Here is a 20706-nt window from a genome sequence, read left to right on the forward strand (position 1 = left end):
TTGGCTGAGTGAAGAAAAATATTAATAACATCAAAAGTATTACAGCGAGTCACTGTATGATTTTGTATGAAATACACAGTTATGAAAGGTTTCACATTTCAAACTTTTAAAGCCACAAAGAAAATGTATTGTACAACAATGATTAGATATTATTTTCAAATATTATTCTTTGTTCAGCTGAGGAAAATATGAGTGACCTAAGGGGCCTTGTTAGTACAAGTCGCAAGACAAGTAGTGACAAACCCCATTTCATGAGATTTTCCAGGTGAATGAAGAACAATATTGCCCCCCCCCCCCCGAGAATAATATAATTCTACCTACACAAGCATGATTTATGAAAAATTAGGGGGGGGGGGGGGGGGGTTAGAACATGTTGACTCATATTTCATTCATCGCAGAATCAGTGACATAGACACGAGTCGTTATAGTGTAGATTTGAGCTTTGACCAAGGTATAAAAATCCGTATTCAGCCTGGCTTGTTATACGTATAGTGTAACAACTCTTCATTCCCATTTGATTCTATCTGGATAGCTGTTTACCAGTGCCAGACTTTTGAAATATTCTTGGTGCCAACAAGAGACAACTAAATAATCTATGAAAAAAATCAGTCCTGATTACTAAATACCATTGCATTATACTAATTGCATATCTCTAGACTTGGTGTACATGTGTTACAATTGTATATAAGTATCAGAAATTGTTTTTTCAGAGACTGGCTAAACCTATTTTTTTTCCACCCCATCTTGGAATTTTTCAAAGGTCTTCCACTTGTAAACTATTGTCCAAAGAATAGTTGGGTAATTGTTCAGTTCCACCTATTACCTTTGTTTTTGCTTTTGTCGTGGTTTGTTGTATATGTTCACCGTTTGGTCTTGGTAGGAGCAATGACCAAGACCAACAAGTTGAATATGTTAGGAAGAACAATGCTAAACAAAAAACAAAGGTAATATTTCACTAATAGTGAACAAATAACAAACCACTACATGAAATGTTAATCAGGAAACCCTAGAATAAAAGGTTTGTCATTCTGGGAACTTTCCTTAAACCACACATCACATACATAATCATATTAACACAGAGTAGCAGCTAACCAGAATGTATTTGTTAAAATGAAAGAGTACCCACAATAATTAATCATTCGGTCTAGGGGAAAAGATACAAATGCCATTCAAGGATTAATAATAGGCGGGTGGGTGGGTGGGTGGGTGTTTATGATGAGTGGGTGGGTTGGTGGGTGGGTGGGTGGGTGGGTGGGTGTTTGAGTTGGTGGGTGAGTGAGTGAGCGAGCGAGTGCATGCGTGCGTGAGTGAATAAGAGTGAATGATCAAGTGAATATCTGCTACACAATACTTACTGGTCGATATGAGTAAATGAATTAATGAGTGAGTGAATGAATGAATAAAATATCTATTTACTTATTTATTCATTTATTCATTTTCATTTACTTTGTGTACAATGTATTGTATTGTACTTTCTGTACTTTTTCCTGTTTATACATTTCCAGGCCGGATGAATACTTTTTATTTTGATAATCTTTTCTGTGAGATTTTTGCCTTTGAAGAGCAAGTCTGCTGCATAAGCAATTTAATTTCATCTAACAAAGATACAGTACAAAGAAAAGATGTTTTGATTTATACTTTACAGTGACAGCTGGTCTACCATAACATATTGACTTTCCCTACCCTGAATACCTGTACATTATGTAGGTTTTAATACCAAGAATGATGGACTGTGAAATAAATGTCTGATACATTAGAATTAGGAATTTGATGTGAAAGCCTTGTCAGTAGTTTTATATGAAGTACAGCTTAGATTTCATCTTTGTATGAAAAAAACTTAGATTTCATTCTAGTTTTGCACCAAAGCTGATGACTTTTTTCATTCTCTATGATATCTTTGGAGGTGTTTCATTCCAAAGAAAACTGTTTTGCTTATATTCTATTGTTGCTCAGCTAATTTGTCAAGAAATGTCGGTAGAGAAATCTTGTTAGTGTTGCTTTTGTAAACCAAAAAAGTGACATCAGCCAAAATAATTATTATATCAGCAAAATTGTCTGGGAATCATGAACCAATTTATCAGTAAATATTTTATCATTATTTCCTGAGTCTTAATCCTAGAATGATTCATTCATTAAATTTGGTGATTATTCAGTATTTGAACTAATCATGGTGTAAACTGTTTTCTTCTAGGTATGCCATTTATGCAAGCTGTTAATATTCTCAAGAGGCAATGTAGAATTGTCAAGAGTGTACAAGTTGTATATAGTGAATCAGTAAGTAAAACAAAATATATCTGGTGATAGTAGTAAAGTTACCTTATTGGAATCTAGTTTTTAAAGCAACTACATAGCTTTCATCCGAATCACTCGGACGTCATCAGTATAATGAGGTTATGCCGTTCGGTCATGTGACTCCCTGGTGAAATCACCTACATATAAAATATAGTCAAGTATCAATTTCTACTCTACTATATTTGCTGATATTCTCATTCCCCAATATTTTTCTCCTTACAATCAAAAATTTGGGATTTATCAAGTACAACGGCAAAACCCTTATGTCACATATTTACCAGCTGAAGGAATGAAAATATTTGGGAATATGACAGTAATACCTACCTAAACTTAAAGTGTTCAGGAAAACAACAATGACTTTGAATGTTTTGATCCATATAATACCATGCACCAATTAAATAAACATGTGGCACTATGATGTGGAACGCCAAGAAATATATCCAGTATTTTGTGTTACAACTTGGGCTGTGGTATAAATTATCATACAGCAAGATCCTGATAAACCAAATTTTACAATGAATATTACCTGCAAGCAAATAGATTTAATATCAAACTTTCAATTTAATTCATGTCTGATAGTGAAAACTTTGTTCCAAACACAAAAGTGGGTGTTGGTACACACATACATGTACTTCCAGGAATCTCTGATCCTTGCCTTATTACTGGGTGGACCTGTCATTAATGCCCCATGTTCTGAAAAGACAGTTATCCCATTGATAAGACAACAGAGCACATTAAAAAAAACTTAGGGTAGCATTTTCTCCTTTGGATTTGGCACAACAGTTTACTTTTATACAATACTTTGCCTAGTCCTGTCGATAGTCATTGTTGAACTTTATTTGCTTGTTCTAACACAAAGCAGTACCAACATGATAAATTCATACATTTGGTAAAACATAATATACAATATTCTGATATCACCAGTAAGATTTATATGAAATGCAAATAATATTTTACAACTTACAAGGAAGAATGTCTCTTGGATCTAGTAACTATTTTGATACTATTGTAACATTACAGCTCTAAACTTAAACTATTACTTGTCAAACCCTCGTGTAATTTCTGAATGCCTTCTTTATATGAAAATAATATCACAAACCACTTCATTTTGTGAAAAATGATATCAAAATGACCACCATATCTCACATGCATCCTTCTAGTCTATTTAGTACAACAGAAAGTACTGGTGTTTAGCACTCATGTCTCAAAACTGCCAAACACTGCCATGGACTAATGAGAGTTAGAGCTTGACTTTGATTATATCAAGAAGGCCCACAGAAATGATGTGAGTGTTTGGCACCCTTGTTAACGTGTTCAAGGAGAACACTGTGATGTTTAAAGTGCTGCTCCCATGTCTTCATTCATGGTGTTCACTAAATGAATATAAACCATCCCTGACAACATATATTTTCTACAGTACCGCATTCTTCATTTTCAGTTTGTCAGACCTTTCTCTTGTATAATCCGTGCAAACTTTCCTCAGACAAGGTCGTTTAATTATTTTACTGACAGCAACCTAAAATGGATAGCCTAGTCTCATACATGTGTAGTTCCTAATTGGATCTATATAACACCATACTTTAGATGAATTGCTACAATTAAAACAGCAAATTGTGCATTAAAATATATCAAAAGTAAGCCAATTGAAATTCATTATATGTTATACAGTCTTGGTAATTGTCTATGTCCAAATTGAAATGAAGAGTGTGAGTAGTAATTTGATTAAACCACACCTAGGTCACTGTATCAGTGTTGATAGTTCAGATCAATTGAATTAAAGATAATAGAACCCAAGGTTTTCATCTACATACCCCAAAGTCATGTTATTAGGCACCACTTATATGTACATGTATGTTGGTGTTGTAGCCGAGAGACTTGGCTATCTACATGTAGATCAACATAGCAAATGGCATTGTTAGCCAAGTCTCAGGGCTGAAGATTTTTGTTTTGAAGAATTGGAGTGAGGGGAGAAGGGGAAGGGGCATTGCATCTTGTATTTTTGTGATTGTTTAGAAGCAAGGGAGTGAGGGGATGGAAGTTGCATCTCATTTTCCAAAGTTTTTGAAAGGACAAGATTGAGAGGAGCAGGGGAGGGCAGTTTCATCCCACAATTTCCAGATTGTTTGGAAGCATTATGAGGGGAACGGGGTTGGGAGTTGAAACTCATTATATTTTCCAGATTGTTTAAAGCATTGGCGTGAGGAGGGCATCTTATAATGTGTACATTTCAGTTTTCAAATAATGGATGGGACTAAATAAATGTAAGGTATACTACATTATAACTTACAAGTGAAACTGTCAGTGTGATTAGTATGTTGTGTCACTTTGAAGGATGTTGAACTTTTGACCTGGTACTTTGCATGGGAACATTTGTTTTCAGCAATAATCTGGTAACACGTTTCTTCTAATGTGGACATCTTTAGACAAAACAAAACAATTTACTTATAACACTTTAAAGCCAGGGTTTTTGATAAGGTGTTATCACATGATCAGTGGAGCCACAAGGATTACATGTGATCCATGATTCTTTGGTGTGGCCAACTCTCAAGCTCTGCCAGACAACTGTTTCCAACATCTTAAGTTTAATCCTCATCCAAACTGTACCCTTGATAATATACTGCAGTAGCATGATATTAGTTACAACATAAAATACAATTTCATGAGAACGCAGTATTTGTCGTAGGTTTTGTTGGTGATGGTTAAGATTTATTCTAGTGAGTTGACAGTGTATGAGATTAATCTTCAGCTGAATGGAATTAAATTTACTGGATGTTTTTATGTAGCATATCAAAATGTAGTTATAATCCTACTCTTAGGTCATACAGTTGAATTAAATGATAATATTTCATATATATGCAGAATTAATGCTGATATGTAATTCACATTGGTACACTTTATATCAAGATGAATGAGTTTGAATGATAACGTTAGACTTTATTAACATACACTTTGACTTAATTGAAATAGGAGAGAGATACACATACATCATGTACACTTTAACTGCAAATTGAAATTTGCAAATCATGACTTCTTTTTTTTAAATTGTCAGTCTTTTGACCAAAGGCTGTCAGTGTAAACTTTCTTTTTTAGGAGAACACTTAGTATTCTTTTCATGTATCACTACTGAATTACTTGCATATCAATTTCTTTCAAACAGGAAACACATTTCAAAATAAATCTATCTTGATCGGGCTGTAAAAAATAGCCTGTCTCGAATACTATAGTATTATTGAGTTTGTTGTCTACAACAATCAAATCTGTCTTGTGATGTAAAACAAGAATAAGTTGACGTCAACATGGGCAATCCTGTCATTCAAAGTGACATTTTGAGAAACTGCAGATGAGTCGACCCAAATTTCAGAGTTTCTGAGCTATTCAGCTGTTGAAAATGTCTTTGCTGACCTTAGTAAGGATTCTGAATTAGTCACGTTTAAATTGTAAAGCAAGTGACAATAGCAGTTTGATAGGGGGGAAATGAGTTGGCTGGTTCTGAAAGGAAAACGAGATAGAAATTAGAAGTGGCAAATTTGGAATAAATGTTCATTTCCTGAAAATGTTGTGTGATGTATGATGTATCTTGGCTTGTACTCAATTGTCAATCAATGTACTGATGTGTGACAGAGAAGGGAGTACGGTTTAGGGAGAATCGCACAACGTCTCACAAGCTCAATACATTACACGAACTTCGTTCGATTAGGTCAAAAACCCCTCCCCTAAATGAATGTTCACAATCGGCATCGACACATTTACATGTATATATGATGTAATTTGTAAACTATGATGAAAATTGTAGCGATCACACCACTTCGACACAATGTACTGCACAATGCTACATGTATGATGGTAGACACATTAAAATACTGAAAACACTACTGGAAACCATATCACATTTATTTTTAGAAGTAAATTTTAATCAACTTATCAACATCTCAGTAGTAAATACAGAACCTGTTATCATTGAAAGTTTTCAAAATTTGGTTAGAAGTGCGAAAATTAAGTTCAGTGATCGCACTGATGCCAGACCCCTCATCCCTCAATGAACAAAATTCATTTATTGAGTTTGTGTGAAATTGTGCAATCGTCCTTACTATTTTTCATCGGACAGTCATAGTAAAAAAAATATAGTGAAAATTATAGTGAAAAAGTGATAGACTTAGAATAAAAACATTATTGTGAAAAATTTATGAATAATAAAATATCAAAGTAAAAAAATTCTAATGTAAAATACAATGTAGAGTTTTTAGTTACAATATAACATGTAGTGAAAAAATTAAAAATCATAGTGAAAAATGATGCAATCGGATTATGGTAAAAAGCTATAGTACAAAATGTTTTAGTTTGCAATGTAACAAACTGACTCCAGAGTGACAAAGTTATTGTGATGTTAAAAAAAGACCAGAAATGTGTAGATTGTACTATGGAAAACTTTTGGATTGTGGTGTTCATAATTAATGATTAGTTTTAAAATAATCATTGTGAAAACATAGATTGCAGTAATTTGTAGTGTACAAAATTATAGGGAAAAATAATGATGTGGATTGTTGACATTTGCAACTTGATTTCATGATTTATTATTGAAATGTAATACTTTCCATGTCAGTGATTATAAGAAATGTGATGATAATTACACCCTAATGTCAGTAGATATGCTTGAGTAAGAATGGTGTATACATTATAACACTCTGTTATCAAATTGTCTGCATAGTTATACTGATTACATTGTAATCAACTATAGTATAGTTTCCTAAACAAATGTACAATTAGATTTAGAAATATAATTTGTTTAGACCCCTCCTCCCCAAAATATATTATTACATTTATGAGATAAATGTACTTTTGAAATCAGAAAACAGAACTACAAAGTGTATTTGTAGTCACATGTTTAATAATATAATAACATTAATATCAGAGTTTTATTTGTAAATGTCTTTGTGTTAAACCAAACTATCAATTAGTATAAAATATAAATGCTGCAATATATATTGTTGTACATTTACACCCAAAATGTCTACTGAATTATTTAGTTCGAAGACGAGCATCTACTTCACTGTGTTTTCATCAAATTGGATTTGTATATTTTTGTCATTTTGAATATGACACATTTATCCCTAAAATTCACATACATGTACATATCGCTAAATTAAATACACATTGACAAAAAAGAAAAAACATCTAAAAGTGCAAATGTGATTGACTGGACCTTTCCTTTAACGTGAACTTGAAACTTTTTCTGTTAAAAGATATGCTTTTCCCAATTCTACATTTCATAGCATCTTTTGACACTAAACGTGATGAAAAGTTGCACTCACACTGTCCATTGCACTTCATAAAACTGAATACTGTAAACCTAGATATTCTTGACCACTAGAAAATTTTGCAATTTTCCAGTCTTCAGCTAGCTGGTTCTCAAAAACTATTTTGTACTAATTACCAGACTGGTGTAAATAGAGTCATGGGCTCATGTGGTGTTTATACTTTGATAAGTTACCAACACTAATTACATTGTATGTCTTCACATGAAACTTGCCTCAATCCTGCTTACCACAAGCAAGTGAAGTACATCAGTATTTTTACATGGGTTGTATGTGCATGTACACGTATAATTCAGTTTTATTTGCATATTTACCGGGTTACATTAATATACATGTAGCAGTCTGCTTGTATGAATATAGTGAACCTATGTCAAAAGAAATAGATTCACATCCAAATAATAAAGTATTTATCTGTGGTATTATTTCCTACTTTAATACATTTGTACATGTACATGTACATTTATCCTTACAAGATTTTCACATAGTGAATGTGACTGTAATACTTCATGTAATTGATGGTCGCTGCTCAAACAAGACATGCTCTCTCTATACATAATTAACCCCTTGTCTACAGTCAGGAGTTTTAACAGACTCCATGACGTTTCAAAATAGAAATGGGAATAAGCAGAAAAAGATAAAGAAATTGAGTGGCAGAGACAAATTTCATCTTAACTCAAAAAAAAAATACTGTCGTGCTACTTGTAGTAGACAGTAATTGAAGATTTTGAAGTCAAAGATTAAGTATTTAAGAAGGAAATTACTCTTTCTGAGATGGTAAATTCATATTACAATGAAAAGTTGATCTACAAATACATGTACAATGTAACAATAGAATGGTAGAGACTAATTTTATTACAACTCCAAAAAATTTCACTCCTTGTAACAGAGTATTTGAAGATTTTAAAAGTCATGTTTTAATGTACTCTATTCTGAGTTGATAATTCTCCACCCAGTATGTACTTTTATTGAAATTAAATCTGTTTTCAAGTTATTTCACTGACTAAATGTTCTATGACACTGATAAAAAAGAAAACTAAATATTGTAAAAATTAGACAGATTTGTAATTTTGCTATACAACACAAAACCAGTAAAATGTATCCTTCAGCTATCCTTGATGTATAAATATTGGTTGAGATAAAATTGAATTCATAGGACTTAGACAGAAAATAGAAACCTGTTGAAAATCAATATTATGACAGTTATCTATTAAGTGTTTGGTAATTTCAAAATATCAATCCTTGTGTGTATAATCAATAGTTTTGAAAATATTGATTGCAGGTGGTACATTTGTAGTAGTACATGTGACCTTCCTGAGGAAGGTCTCCAGCAACAGACTGAAACATATAAAAAAATAAGTTATTTTTATCCAAGTGAACCTTGTGACTTGCTTTTAACCAAACTATAAGTATATGGTAATACCAATAGTTCTTCTGTTACACTGATGAAGTATGCTAGCAGGGTGTGAGACAGAATCAATTTGCTTTCTAAGTGCTAAGTTATAGCCAATTTGACATGCCAGTGACGCAAAGCTATTTTTTGTGATGCAAGACTTCAGTGTTTCACTATACTTTACTACAACCCACTTAACCATTTTGGCTCATAGGAAAAAAATGTTGCCTTTCATGAGAGTCACACTGAGAGAATCATACATGTATCTATAGTAATGGAGACCAAAAAATCATGTACAATGTACCATGCCTCGAGTTATATGTATTATCTTTCAACAGAAAATATGGTCGTTCTACATCATGACGACCCATGTCTATGTCACTGGTTCTGTCGTTCTACATGTCAACCCATGTCTATGTCACCGGTTCTGTCATTCTACATCATAACAACCCATGTCTATGTCACTGGTTCTGTCATTCTACATCATAACAACCCATGTCTATGTCATTGGTTCTGTCGTTCTACATCATGACGACCCATGTCTATGTCACTGGTTCTGTCATTCTACATCATAACAACCCATGTCTATGTCACCGGTTCTGTCATTCTACATCATAACAACCCATGTCTATGTCACTGGTTCTGTCATTCTACATCATTACAACCCATGTCTATGTCACTGGTTCTGTCGTTCTACATCATTACAACCCATGTCTATGTCACTGGTTCTGTCGTTCTACATCATTACAACCCATGTCTATGTCACTGGTTCTGTCGTTCTACATCATTACAACCCATGTCTATGTCACTGGTTCTGTCGTTCTACATCATTACAACCCATGTCTATGTCACTGGTTCTGTCGTTCTACATCATTACAACCCGTGTCTATGTCACTGGTTCTGTCATTCTACATCATGTCAACCCATGTCTATGTCACTGGTTCTGTCGTTCTACATCATGTCAACCCATGTCTATGTCACTGGTTCTGTCATTCTACATCATGAAAACCTGTGTCTATGTCACTGGTTCTGTCGTTCTACATCATTACAACCCGTGTCTATGTCACTGGTTCTGTCGTTCTACATCATGTCAACCCATGTCTATGTCACTGGTTCTGTCGTTCTACATCATGTCAACCCATGTCTATGTCACTGGTTCTGTCATTCTACATCATGAAAACCTGTGTTTTTGTCACTGGTTCTGTCGTTCTACATCATAACAACCCATGTCTATGTCATTGGTTCTGTCGTTCTACATCACAACAACCCGTGTCTATGTCACTGGTTCTGTCGTTCTACATCATAACAACCCATGTCTATGTCACTGGTTCTGTCATTCTACATCATTACAACCTGTGTTTATGTTACTGAATCTGTCGTTCCACATCATGACAACCCGTGTCTATGTCACTGGTTCTGTCGTTCTACATCACAACAACCCTTGTCTATGTCACTGGTTCTGTCATTCTACATCATTACAACCTGTGTCTATGTCACTGGTTCTGCAGTGCTCAAAACACGAGTCCAAAACATTCCAAATTGCCCCCCCCCCCCCCCCCCCCCCATTTCTCATTTCTTATAATTATATGTGAGGAGGTATAATTATATTATTCCCAATATAGCTGGAAAATACTCATGACTTTAGGGTTTTGTCACAACTCATCTAGCAATTCGTAGTGACAAGGCTCCTTAGGTCACTTGTACATATGTTCTCCTTGGCGAAACAAAGACAAATATTGAGAAACTGTGATCAAGTATCAATTCTTGTTTAATTTTATGTACATTAGAATTATACCATTTCAGAAGGGAATCCAACTCAACTGCTAATAGAATAGAGTGCCGGGTACATGTATATTTTACCAACTCAAAGGCTATGTACTATGAGTGCATAGAGGACACTCACTAAAACTTTCACATTTGACATCAGGAAATACTTCTTCTCAGAGTCTTAATCATTAATGCATTAAACTCAGTGGAACAATTTACCAAAATACGTCATCCAAGCAAAAAATTGTTGTAGACTTTTAAATTATACTGGACTAGTACATTACAAGGGATATATGAGCCTTTTAAAGATTTCTTCCCTGTCTTGCCATATACAAATGTAGTCAGCATGCTATCATGGCAGCAGTCACATTAAAATACTACAGTATTGATAGCATTTGTAAAATTTGAGAATTTTTGTTTTCCCAGTTTGTGTTCAGGAAAAGAACAATGCTGCATGGAATGATAATGACACAGCAAGTTAGAATATTATACAAATGTAGTATTGTATAATTTAGTTAAGGATTACTGAACAGTGAAAGTAGGAAATCTTGTGAATTTTTTACTTTCCTCTACTTCAAAATCTTTACATTCAAAGAGTTAGTCCATGAATTGTTAGTAGTGGATTGAATTTGAGGTTCAATGCATTTCACGTGCATGTTACAGTAGCACTATTCATTTGTACAGAGGATATTCATATCAAAGTACTACGGTAGAAAGTGAAAAATCAGTTGTTGTTTTTCTGCTATTTATCAGAGCAAAGCTTTGCAGATATGCAGCCATGATAAATCTTCTTCTCGACAAATCATAAAATCTACTTCAAAGTTAAACCAATTCACCTGACCCCTACCTCTAGTTGATTTATTTCCAAGTAACCAAACTGATCCAGACACAGATTGAATCAACCTAAAGCCTAAAGGAGATGATTTTGATCCAATCACTGTATGTACCGTACATACGTACGTAACATGGACAGTAATTTGTATATATGATTGTTTCCATTATATTGGAATGTTTCTATTTTGAATATTTTGATAAACTGACTTGATTCAATTTAGGTTTAGTTGACATGTATTTTTGATTCAATGAATGATAAGGGAGACGGAGACTCTGAATGAATTCCATATTCAATTCTAAATCTATAGATTAGTTTAATACAGATTCAATTTGAATCATGTTTGGGCAGAAATCTTTTCACTGTGCCTTGAGAACCCCAGTAGCTGAGGGGAGAGTTCTGATAAAACCTGTAGATTAACGCCAAAATTTTAGTGGGGAACTATCACATAGTATCAGTATTATACCTGGGAAACGCCGCCAGATTTTACCATCTGTATATCCACATTAATTACAATGGCTAACACTGAAGTAAAGCACTTTCTCTATGTGCTACCCTTGTTTATAGTATTCATATCAAGTGTAAAACTAAAAATATACTGTTTCAATTGGTTTATTTACAAGCCTAGCATGTGGCCTTTCTAATGTGGTCAATTAGCAAATGAAACAGTATACTTTTACACTGATATGGATGAAATACAGAAAACACTTTACTTTGGTAATATGGGTTGTAAAAAACACTGTAGGGATATACAGTACATGTACACAACTGAGTATGATCATGAAAATTGAATCATAATTTTGTCTCTGTATTTGGCTGACAATTCACTCATACTCTGACTGACTATGATTGAAACATGTACTTTTGTCTCTGTATTTGGCCAACTTCTCATTCCCATCTTGTGTCTTTTATCTCCACAGACACCTTTATCAGTGGATTTAGTTCTCAATTTATCTCAGGATGGCATCAGGTTGTTATTTGATCCTGTTGTTCAAAGATTAAAAGTAAGTATCACTTTCTCTCTGTTGTGTAGCGGTATGAAATATAACATTCACCCTTTTCACATAAACTCTTCAACAATTATTCGGTTTGCTCTTTATCTTTCTCTAAGTACATTGTATTATATTTTGCTAAAGGAAAGTGCCATTGTGAAAACAAAATCTAGCAATGTACTCTACTGCAAGAGGGCTTTCCAAATGGACTAATAGATAGCAAAAATAAAAGTTGTGAAAATTTGTTTAAAATATGCCACAACTATACAATAAATATGCTATATTTCCATACTCCCACCCTATCCCATATGTTGATGAATTTATCTGTAATGAAATATATTAACAAGTCTGGAATAGTAACAGAGGAGGGTTCACACAAATTTGACAAAACAAAAAAGATTTCCTACAGAAAGAACAGTTTTAACATTTGATATTCACTGTATTCACCAATCAAGTATTGCATGTTTATGTTAGAGTAGATCTCTTCCCCAAGCTCACACACATAAAAGAAGAAAGATTCCCAACAAGCGTATCATTTACCAATATTCATATTATTCACTAATAAAGAATGACATTACATGTTCATGTTAGAGTAAATCCCAAAGCTCACCATCCTAAGAGAAACATTTCTTACTGAAATAACATTTCCACCAATATTATATACTAATCAAGTCTGACATTGCATGTTCATTTTAGAGTATACCATTTCCCCCAAAAGCTACAAAGGTTGACAGTTGTCTACAGTAATTATTTGATTACTTGTCAAGACTCCATAACTTTAAAATAGTTTTTACTTTGATGAACATATCAGTAATAAAATATTAAACATAGTCCACCTTTGTCAGTTTTGATTAACAACCCCAACCCATATTATGATGGCTATCTGTGTCAAAATATGAGTGTACTCTACTTTTGATGAAAAAGTTTGAAAAAGACTTCCTACAGAACTAACAGTTTTACCAATTGGTATTCAAGTTATTCGGTAATCTAGAATGATGTAATCATGTTAGAGTAGCTCTTTTCCCCAAGCACACAAAGATTTCGTACAGAAATAACTTGTTCACCAATTGATGTTCATTGTTTTTGTCAATCAAGTAGACATTACATGTACATGTAGCAGAGCAGATCTTTTCCTAAAGCTACAAAGGTTGGCAGTTGTCTTCAGTAATCACTTGATTACTTGTCATAACTCTGTCATAAGTCTGTAACTATTATTTCCACACACCCACATCCAATATTTTTATGAATGTAAGATGTATCTGTAACAAAATATTAGTATACTCTACTTTTGATTAACAAGTTTGCAAAAGTAACAAGAGGTACATGTGTAGTCTCAAACATCTAAAAGAAGATTTCCTACAGAAATGATGGTTTTACTAATGGATATTTCTTGAATTCACCAATCAAGTATTACAGGTTTATGTCAGAGTATATCTTTTCTCCAAGTTCACACGCCTGAAAGAAAAATATTTCATACAGAAATAGCATTTTTACCAATCAATATTCAAGTATGACATTACATGTTCGTGGTAGTATTTTTTTCCCTGAGCTCACACACACCTGAAAGAAAAGATTTTGTACAGAAATAATATTTTTACCAATCACTATTCAAGTATGACATTACATGTTCATGCTATAGTATATCGTTTCCCCTAAAGCTAAGAAAGTAGATGGTTGTCTATAGCAATTACTTGATGGGAAACAAAATAGATGTCAATGCACTGAATAATCCAGAGATTGCATGCTATTGTGTTATGTCCCCAAAGAGATTATTGAGCCGTTTTGATGTCTCAAACCGTTGTCTTCAAAACTTTAAATCCATTCGTAATAGAGGCTTTCTTGTTGATGAGTATCAAAACTGCGCAACTATTTTTGTAGTTGATTTTCAAAGCTGCTGATGCTTATTTGTAAGACGGTCCCCTGATATGTGGTCTGAAATTGCTCCTTACAAAGTGAAACCTAATTGTCAAGGAAGTGCGCTCGCTCATGTACTGCAGATAAAAACCAGTGACGTACCTATCCGCATACTGCAACCTTTTTAGTTAAATTTACATTTCTTTATTAATTTGTATTGAATATTATCAAATCCTGGTTCAAAATTAGCAGTAGTTCAGGACACACAGACTACCAAGTATCACAGACTTCAAAATTAAACTTTAAGTTTATAAGGTGATAGGTAGTCTTAGACCAATGGCTGGTAATCAGTAGAAAACTAGTAGTTGAAACAGTCCCCTTGGCAAAATCTGACTTACCAAGCATAAAAGTTGAAGGGGAACACCACTCCAGGAAATAGAGACATTTTCATAAACTCTGGGTTCTTGAGAGTCATTTCATGATTTTATATCATCTACAATTACTTGTGATTTCAGAGAAACATCATAGTTGATCTTGTGCCTTTATAGGATATCTTTGCCATGGGCCAATAATATACAGTATTGAAGTTGCACACTGAATATTCATGAGTCCTGAGTGCTTACTACTACCCTTTAGTGTAAAACAGCTTTCATGAATATTCATTGTGTAACTTGAACATATCATTTCTGTTGACTCCCATGATGCAATGTCCCATAGCAAAGATTCCCCATAAAGGCACAAGATCAACTTGATGTTTTGCTGAAATCACAAGTAATTGTAGGTGATGTAAAATCATGAAATGTCCAGAACCCAAATAGTTTATGAAAATAACTTCATTTTCCTGGAGTGGCATTCTCTTTCAAATTTGAGCCCTGCAGCATTAATTATATTAATGGACAGGGATAAAATGTATGTTAACAAAAATGATAATTAGGTGACAGACAGGTCATTCACAACTGTTTGTTTGATAAAGTACTTAACACAGTTACAGTAACTGCATTCTATTTCTACACTGTGATGTTTTGAAAATATTACCGCAGTGATAGAATGTCGTTAAACTTACAGTGATCCGTATGAATGAAAATGAATGGATCATTTGTTTGTACATAAAAATCTACAAGTTGGTAAAAACAGGATTTTGATCTTCATCTATGAACAAATAAAATTAGTAGAATAATTTCCCATTATGATATTGAAATTTCAACTCCCAACAGTGAAATTCCATGTAAGGATAATGAGATATAAATAAAACACACATTCTATTATTAATCAATATTTACCTACCATATGGTACTGTAACTTATTACTTCAATATAAAAGCTATTTAATAGTTATATTTGCATATATCTGGTACACGTACTGATGCAAATATTTTAACCATATAATTTATATTATCTAGGTAATCCCTGTGATATTGACTGTTGTCAACAAAACATCTTTACTATTTGTAGCATTTGTTGTAAACTACCACAATGCAACTGTCCACCCCTTTGAGTCACCATTTGTATTTCTGCATTTGTATTTCATATAATTTGCATAGTAATATTTCTTATGTCAGAAACAGAATGCATAGTGTATGTGAAATTAATTATCCTGTTGCTTTTACCTTCTTATCTTTCTGTGTTTGCTGATGTTGTACTTGCTGCATATTTATGATTTATAGTAAAAATACATACATTACCTAACACTATTGACTATCCAAAGTTGACGTAATGAGCTTCAGAGAACTGAAATTTTGAAAATATAAGAAGGCCTACGTAGAATCTGTTGAAATGTGATTTTATGTTTGTGAATTACAATGTAGTTTATGTTCTTCAATATAGGCCATGAATACTGACAGTCTGATCTTAGAACTGTGATATGTTTGTAGTGGCATAACATTTTGTATTCATTAGTATTGGTTGCTGCTATAAATCTAGCTATAGCCTGGATTCACATCCATTTCAAGATGTTCACAGGAGACCTGGAGAGATAATTGCCACAAACTAGCAATAAATAAGACCTGTAATATGTACTTATACAAATGTATGCTTATCTGTGTTTTTCACTAAGAGTTCTGTCTGTCTGTCTGTCTGTCTGTCTGTCTGTCTGTTTGTTTGTCAAGTTTGTTGTCCATCTTTGATGGATGTGTGTTTATTTGTACATTTTGCAACATAGTTCATTCAACTTGATTGGGAAAACTGTGCTGTACATTGAAATGCATAAAGATAAATACATTTAAATGAATAATATAAGAAAAATAAACAGAAAGTGCTATAAAGTTCCAACTACATGTATACTGTATATTGTTTTGGGATATTAATTCTCTAGTATTGTCACTAATCTGATGGTTTCTAGCAAATGCAAGCGATGTCCACATACATGTATGGTACAGTACATGGCCATTATGCCATAGTTTTTACAGTTACTTTGACTCACTAGATGTATACAAATAAGTACTTGACTCTGAGGTCCAATCCAATCTGATTGAAATCTGAGGATTTGGAGCAGTTAGTACATGAACATGTGCACGTACAAATGTAGTCATGTAATTCAATAGATTACTGCTTTCTACTTGTGACAAGTCAAGCAAAAATAAAGGTATTAACTGCAATTGAATCGAACAACTTTCTGCCTTAGATTAGGATTTTAATCAGATTCACTGTTAGTTCCAGCCAAACCATCTTTATGTGGTTTAAGATTGTAAGTCTTTTTTTTTTTTTTTTTTTTGATTATACATGTTTCTTATCACATCATCGCAATCTCAAAAAAATGCCCTACATATCTAGTATTGCACTAAAAGTACACAAATAAACCTCACTCTTACATTTTAATAAAATTTTACTAACCAGATGATGGGCTGTGAACTGTGGAAAGCTTTGGTCAAGTATTTGATAACAACCATCCTTTTTTTTTGTCTTTTGTACCTTAGTTGATAAATAAATTGTATTTTAATCACATACACGGTGTTGATATTTTCTAATGTTTATTTCAGATTATTGAAGTTTATAACCTTAATAAAGTGAAATTAAAGTATTGGTAAGTATTCTTTCACCTTATTGTAATAGTTTCAAACTTACTGATGAGCCTCAATAGGAGACAGTTTCAACAATATGCATGGGGGGGGGGGGGGGGGGGTGATTAAGAAATACTGAAATTGTAATAAATTGTAAGTAAGTAAAATGCCAAGGTCTTGCGCTTTGTAGCTGAAATTGTAAGTAAGTAAAATGCCAAGGTCTTTGATTTTAATAAAACTCTCCAGATCATTATCATCGTACACATATAGTTAAAATCCATATCATATATTCAAAACTTTAAACAGTACATCATTCACTTTTTAGCTCCGCTGTCAGCGAAAGCTGAAAGCGTAGCTTTAGGTATAGGTGGGTATTGAGGTATAGAGAGTAGAGTGAATCATAGGTGTCCGTCAAACTTTTATATTTTTACTATCTACTCCGGAAGTGACAGTCGGAATTCTTCGATATTTGGTGTGCATGTTCCCTGGGGGGAGGCTATTCAGATTTGTTCATGCCAAGTTGATCTGTGCCATTTTCAATTTTTTATGATTTTTTTTCATAAAATGTCATTTTCATCAACTCCTTGAAAACCTCTTATTAGATTGCTTTGATATCTGGCGTGTTGATGCGCAGGGGGTAGCTTACTCAGATTTGTTAATTTCAAGTCAGCACATCCTCATTTTTATTTTTTATGATTTTTTTTTTGTAATTTGAAAAAAAAATGAATATGTTAATGAGCATAATGACCGACGCCATATTGGAAATCAGTCGACGAGACTTTAAGTAAACTGCCACTTTTCAAAAGACACTATTGACGTCAAACAAGCAATGTAATATGTGCTATAGTCATAATTCTACGCATTGGGCGCCCAAATGACAAGCGTTTGTTCGAAACAGGGTTGTAAACTTCAAATCAGTCCGCAACGTCCTTATTTGCATACTCTATCCTGATTCGACCAGAAGCTGAAGGTGACCTCATTTGACCGAGCGATTTTCCACAGCAAGCATCTTGAGTATCAACACAGGACGTTCTTGGTACTCACTAAAATCACACTTCAGACCCACTATAAAAGTGTGATGTTTTCAGATAACATGTAACTTGTGGTTAATTCTATATTGTCGTGCAATTTGGAATGACAGTGAACCAGAATTCAGACAACTTGCGTAAGGAAGGGCATGCCAGACATGCGGTTGAAGTTATGGCCGACAGTTCACATGTAAAGTTAAACGACATGAACGTGTCTTGCCTTTCCAAAATGCAAATATTTGGCAAGTAAAAATAATTAAAATAATTACAACTTTAATTTGGCTTTAGACTTTGCATTATGTTTTGCGTATCTTTCCCCGTTTTACATGTAAATCCGAAAAGGTTCTCTCTCATCATGTCATCAGTGTACGATTGCGATTCACTTCGTCCCATTTTCAACTCGTCCCATTTCAACTCGCCCCAATTTCAACTCGCCCCATTTTCAACTCGCCCCATTTTTAACTCGTCCCATTTTCAACTCGCCCCAACAACACTAGTAAACGTTTATAAATCTAAACGATACATGGACTCGAAGTACGGGGACCGAAACATTTACATGATTTTACCTACGTAGCCAGTCGAAGCGTAGCAAATGCAACATTTCGTAGCAGAAAGTGGTGTGGCTTTTGGCTAAGTGTTTGGTAGATCTAGACCTTATACTAGCACAACAACTTTCCTCAGTCATGGAATATCACTTTTCACACTTTTAGGACTTAATGTTTACAACCCAAATAAGAAATAATAAGCTTAATGATAATAACCAGGGAGAATATTAGTGACTGGCATGCTTACGACTTCCGCGCGTACGGGTTTTTGAGACGTGTCTCTTCTCCCTCGTACTTCATTAGTGGAATACGAGATACCACACACCCTCCAAACTGAGTACTACTAGATTCGATTTCATACATGCACAGGTAAATTATATTGTAAAGAGTTGGGGCGAGTTGAAAATGGGGCGAGTTGAAATTGGGGCGAGTTGAAAATTGGACGAGTTGAGTGGGACGAGTTGAAATGGGACGAGTTGAAATTGGGACGAGTTGATCCGTCACCTCAGTGATCATACCGCGCGGGGCTGCTTTGAGTACGAGCGAAGTGAGGCATGTTGAGGTATTTTGTTGAGAATTATAAATATTGCGAAATGTCAAGTACAAGGTTGAAATACAATGGAATGATGAAAAAAATGGCAGAGTCTGCTGACAGGCGCCGGTCACAAGAAACACTGTGAATTAAAATATCAGACGATGTATGTATTAATCGCCGACAATCCACCCGTATGCACGATGGACTAACCCGGAAGCAAGTCGTTGTCAGCCATACGTTACAGTGGTAACATCGTCCGAGAAATCGCTGCGTTCAGAGTGTCATTATTCACAGAATTGTTGTTTTCGAGTGAAAACCCGTCTTGAATTGTATAACTCTAACAAATGAAGACATGTCAAGTTATATTTTGAAAGTTGTATCGCTAGTTTGAGACGATTTTCTCACGTACTATAGTACTATCGAGGCTTACTTGGAAGTAGTAGGACCTTACTCCAGTTCATCGGGAAGTTTAGCCAGTCCGATAATTCTTTCTGGTTTAGTTTACAACACTTTTGATCAATCACGCAGATTTTGTTGTTGTGATGAAAAGAAATAAAAAAAAAGATCATTTCAACCATTTCGTTGTGTTTTCTTTGTGAAAGGTAACCGAACATGAACGAGTGTTACCACTGTAACGTATGGCTGAGAATGACTCTCTTCCGGGTACTTAACTTGAGATTGTCGCCGTACGGAAACTAAGATGGCGATTAATACATTTCTTCCCTATATATATCTACCACAACTAGTACAAGTTGAATGTTGTTGACTTTGTAAATTTGTTAGAAAATTGAAATTCAAATTGCCTCAAAATTATTTTAGATCCCTAGTTTATTTCATTCATCATTAAAATTTTCCAGGGTTACAGCTGTAAGACACTGGAATTATTTATAGCCAACCTCAAAATCCTCTTTTTTTCTTTTTCTTGTGTGCATTTCCCAGTCATTTTTTTCTGAGATTTTGTGCAATTTTTCATAACAGTAGATTTTTGTTATAAAATGGTGACTATGGTATAAAAGTACAATACATTACCAACTTCTGTGTAAAATGTGTTTTATAGTGAGACATCATATGAAACCACTAACCACTTTATTGCATCGCTAAAACAAAACTGCATAGTGAAGACCTGAACCACTTCTACATGTCACCAAAATAAAAAATTAAATT

At 34.0% G+C, this 20706-nt stretch overlaps 1 protein-coding gene across 1 annotated transcript in view; it reads left to right on the forward strand.

Annotated features, from left to right (window-relative positions):
* Positions 1 to 20706, forward strand: part of LOC144437848 (phagosome assembly factor 1-like) — a 32715-nt gene that overhangs the window by 1014 nt on the left and 10995 nt on the right. Inside the window, exons 2-4 of the mRNA XM_078126876.1 lie at positions 2192 to 2274; positions 12514 to 12597; positions 17414 to 17457. Coding sequence (XP_077983002.1) covers positions 2192 to 2274; positions 12514 to 12597; positions 17414 to 17457 — 211 coding nt within the window. The remainder of the gene's footprint in view (positions 1 to 2191; positions 2275 to 12513; positions 12598 to 17413; positions 17458 to 20706) is intronic.

The sequence above is a fragment of the Glandiceps talaboti genome, chromosome 7 (genome assembly GCF_964340395.1).
Source record: "Glandiceps talaboti chromosome 7, keGlaTala1.1, whole genome shotgun sequence".
Taxonomy (NCBI): domain Eukaryota; kingdom Metazoa; phylum Hemichordata; class Enteropneusta; family Spengelidae; genus Glandiceps; species Glandiceps talaboti.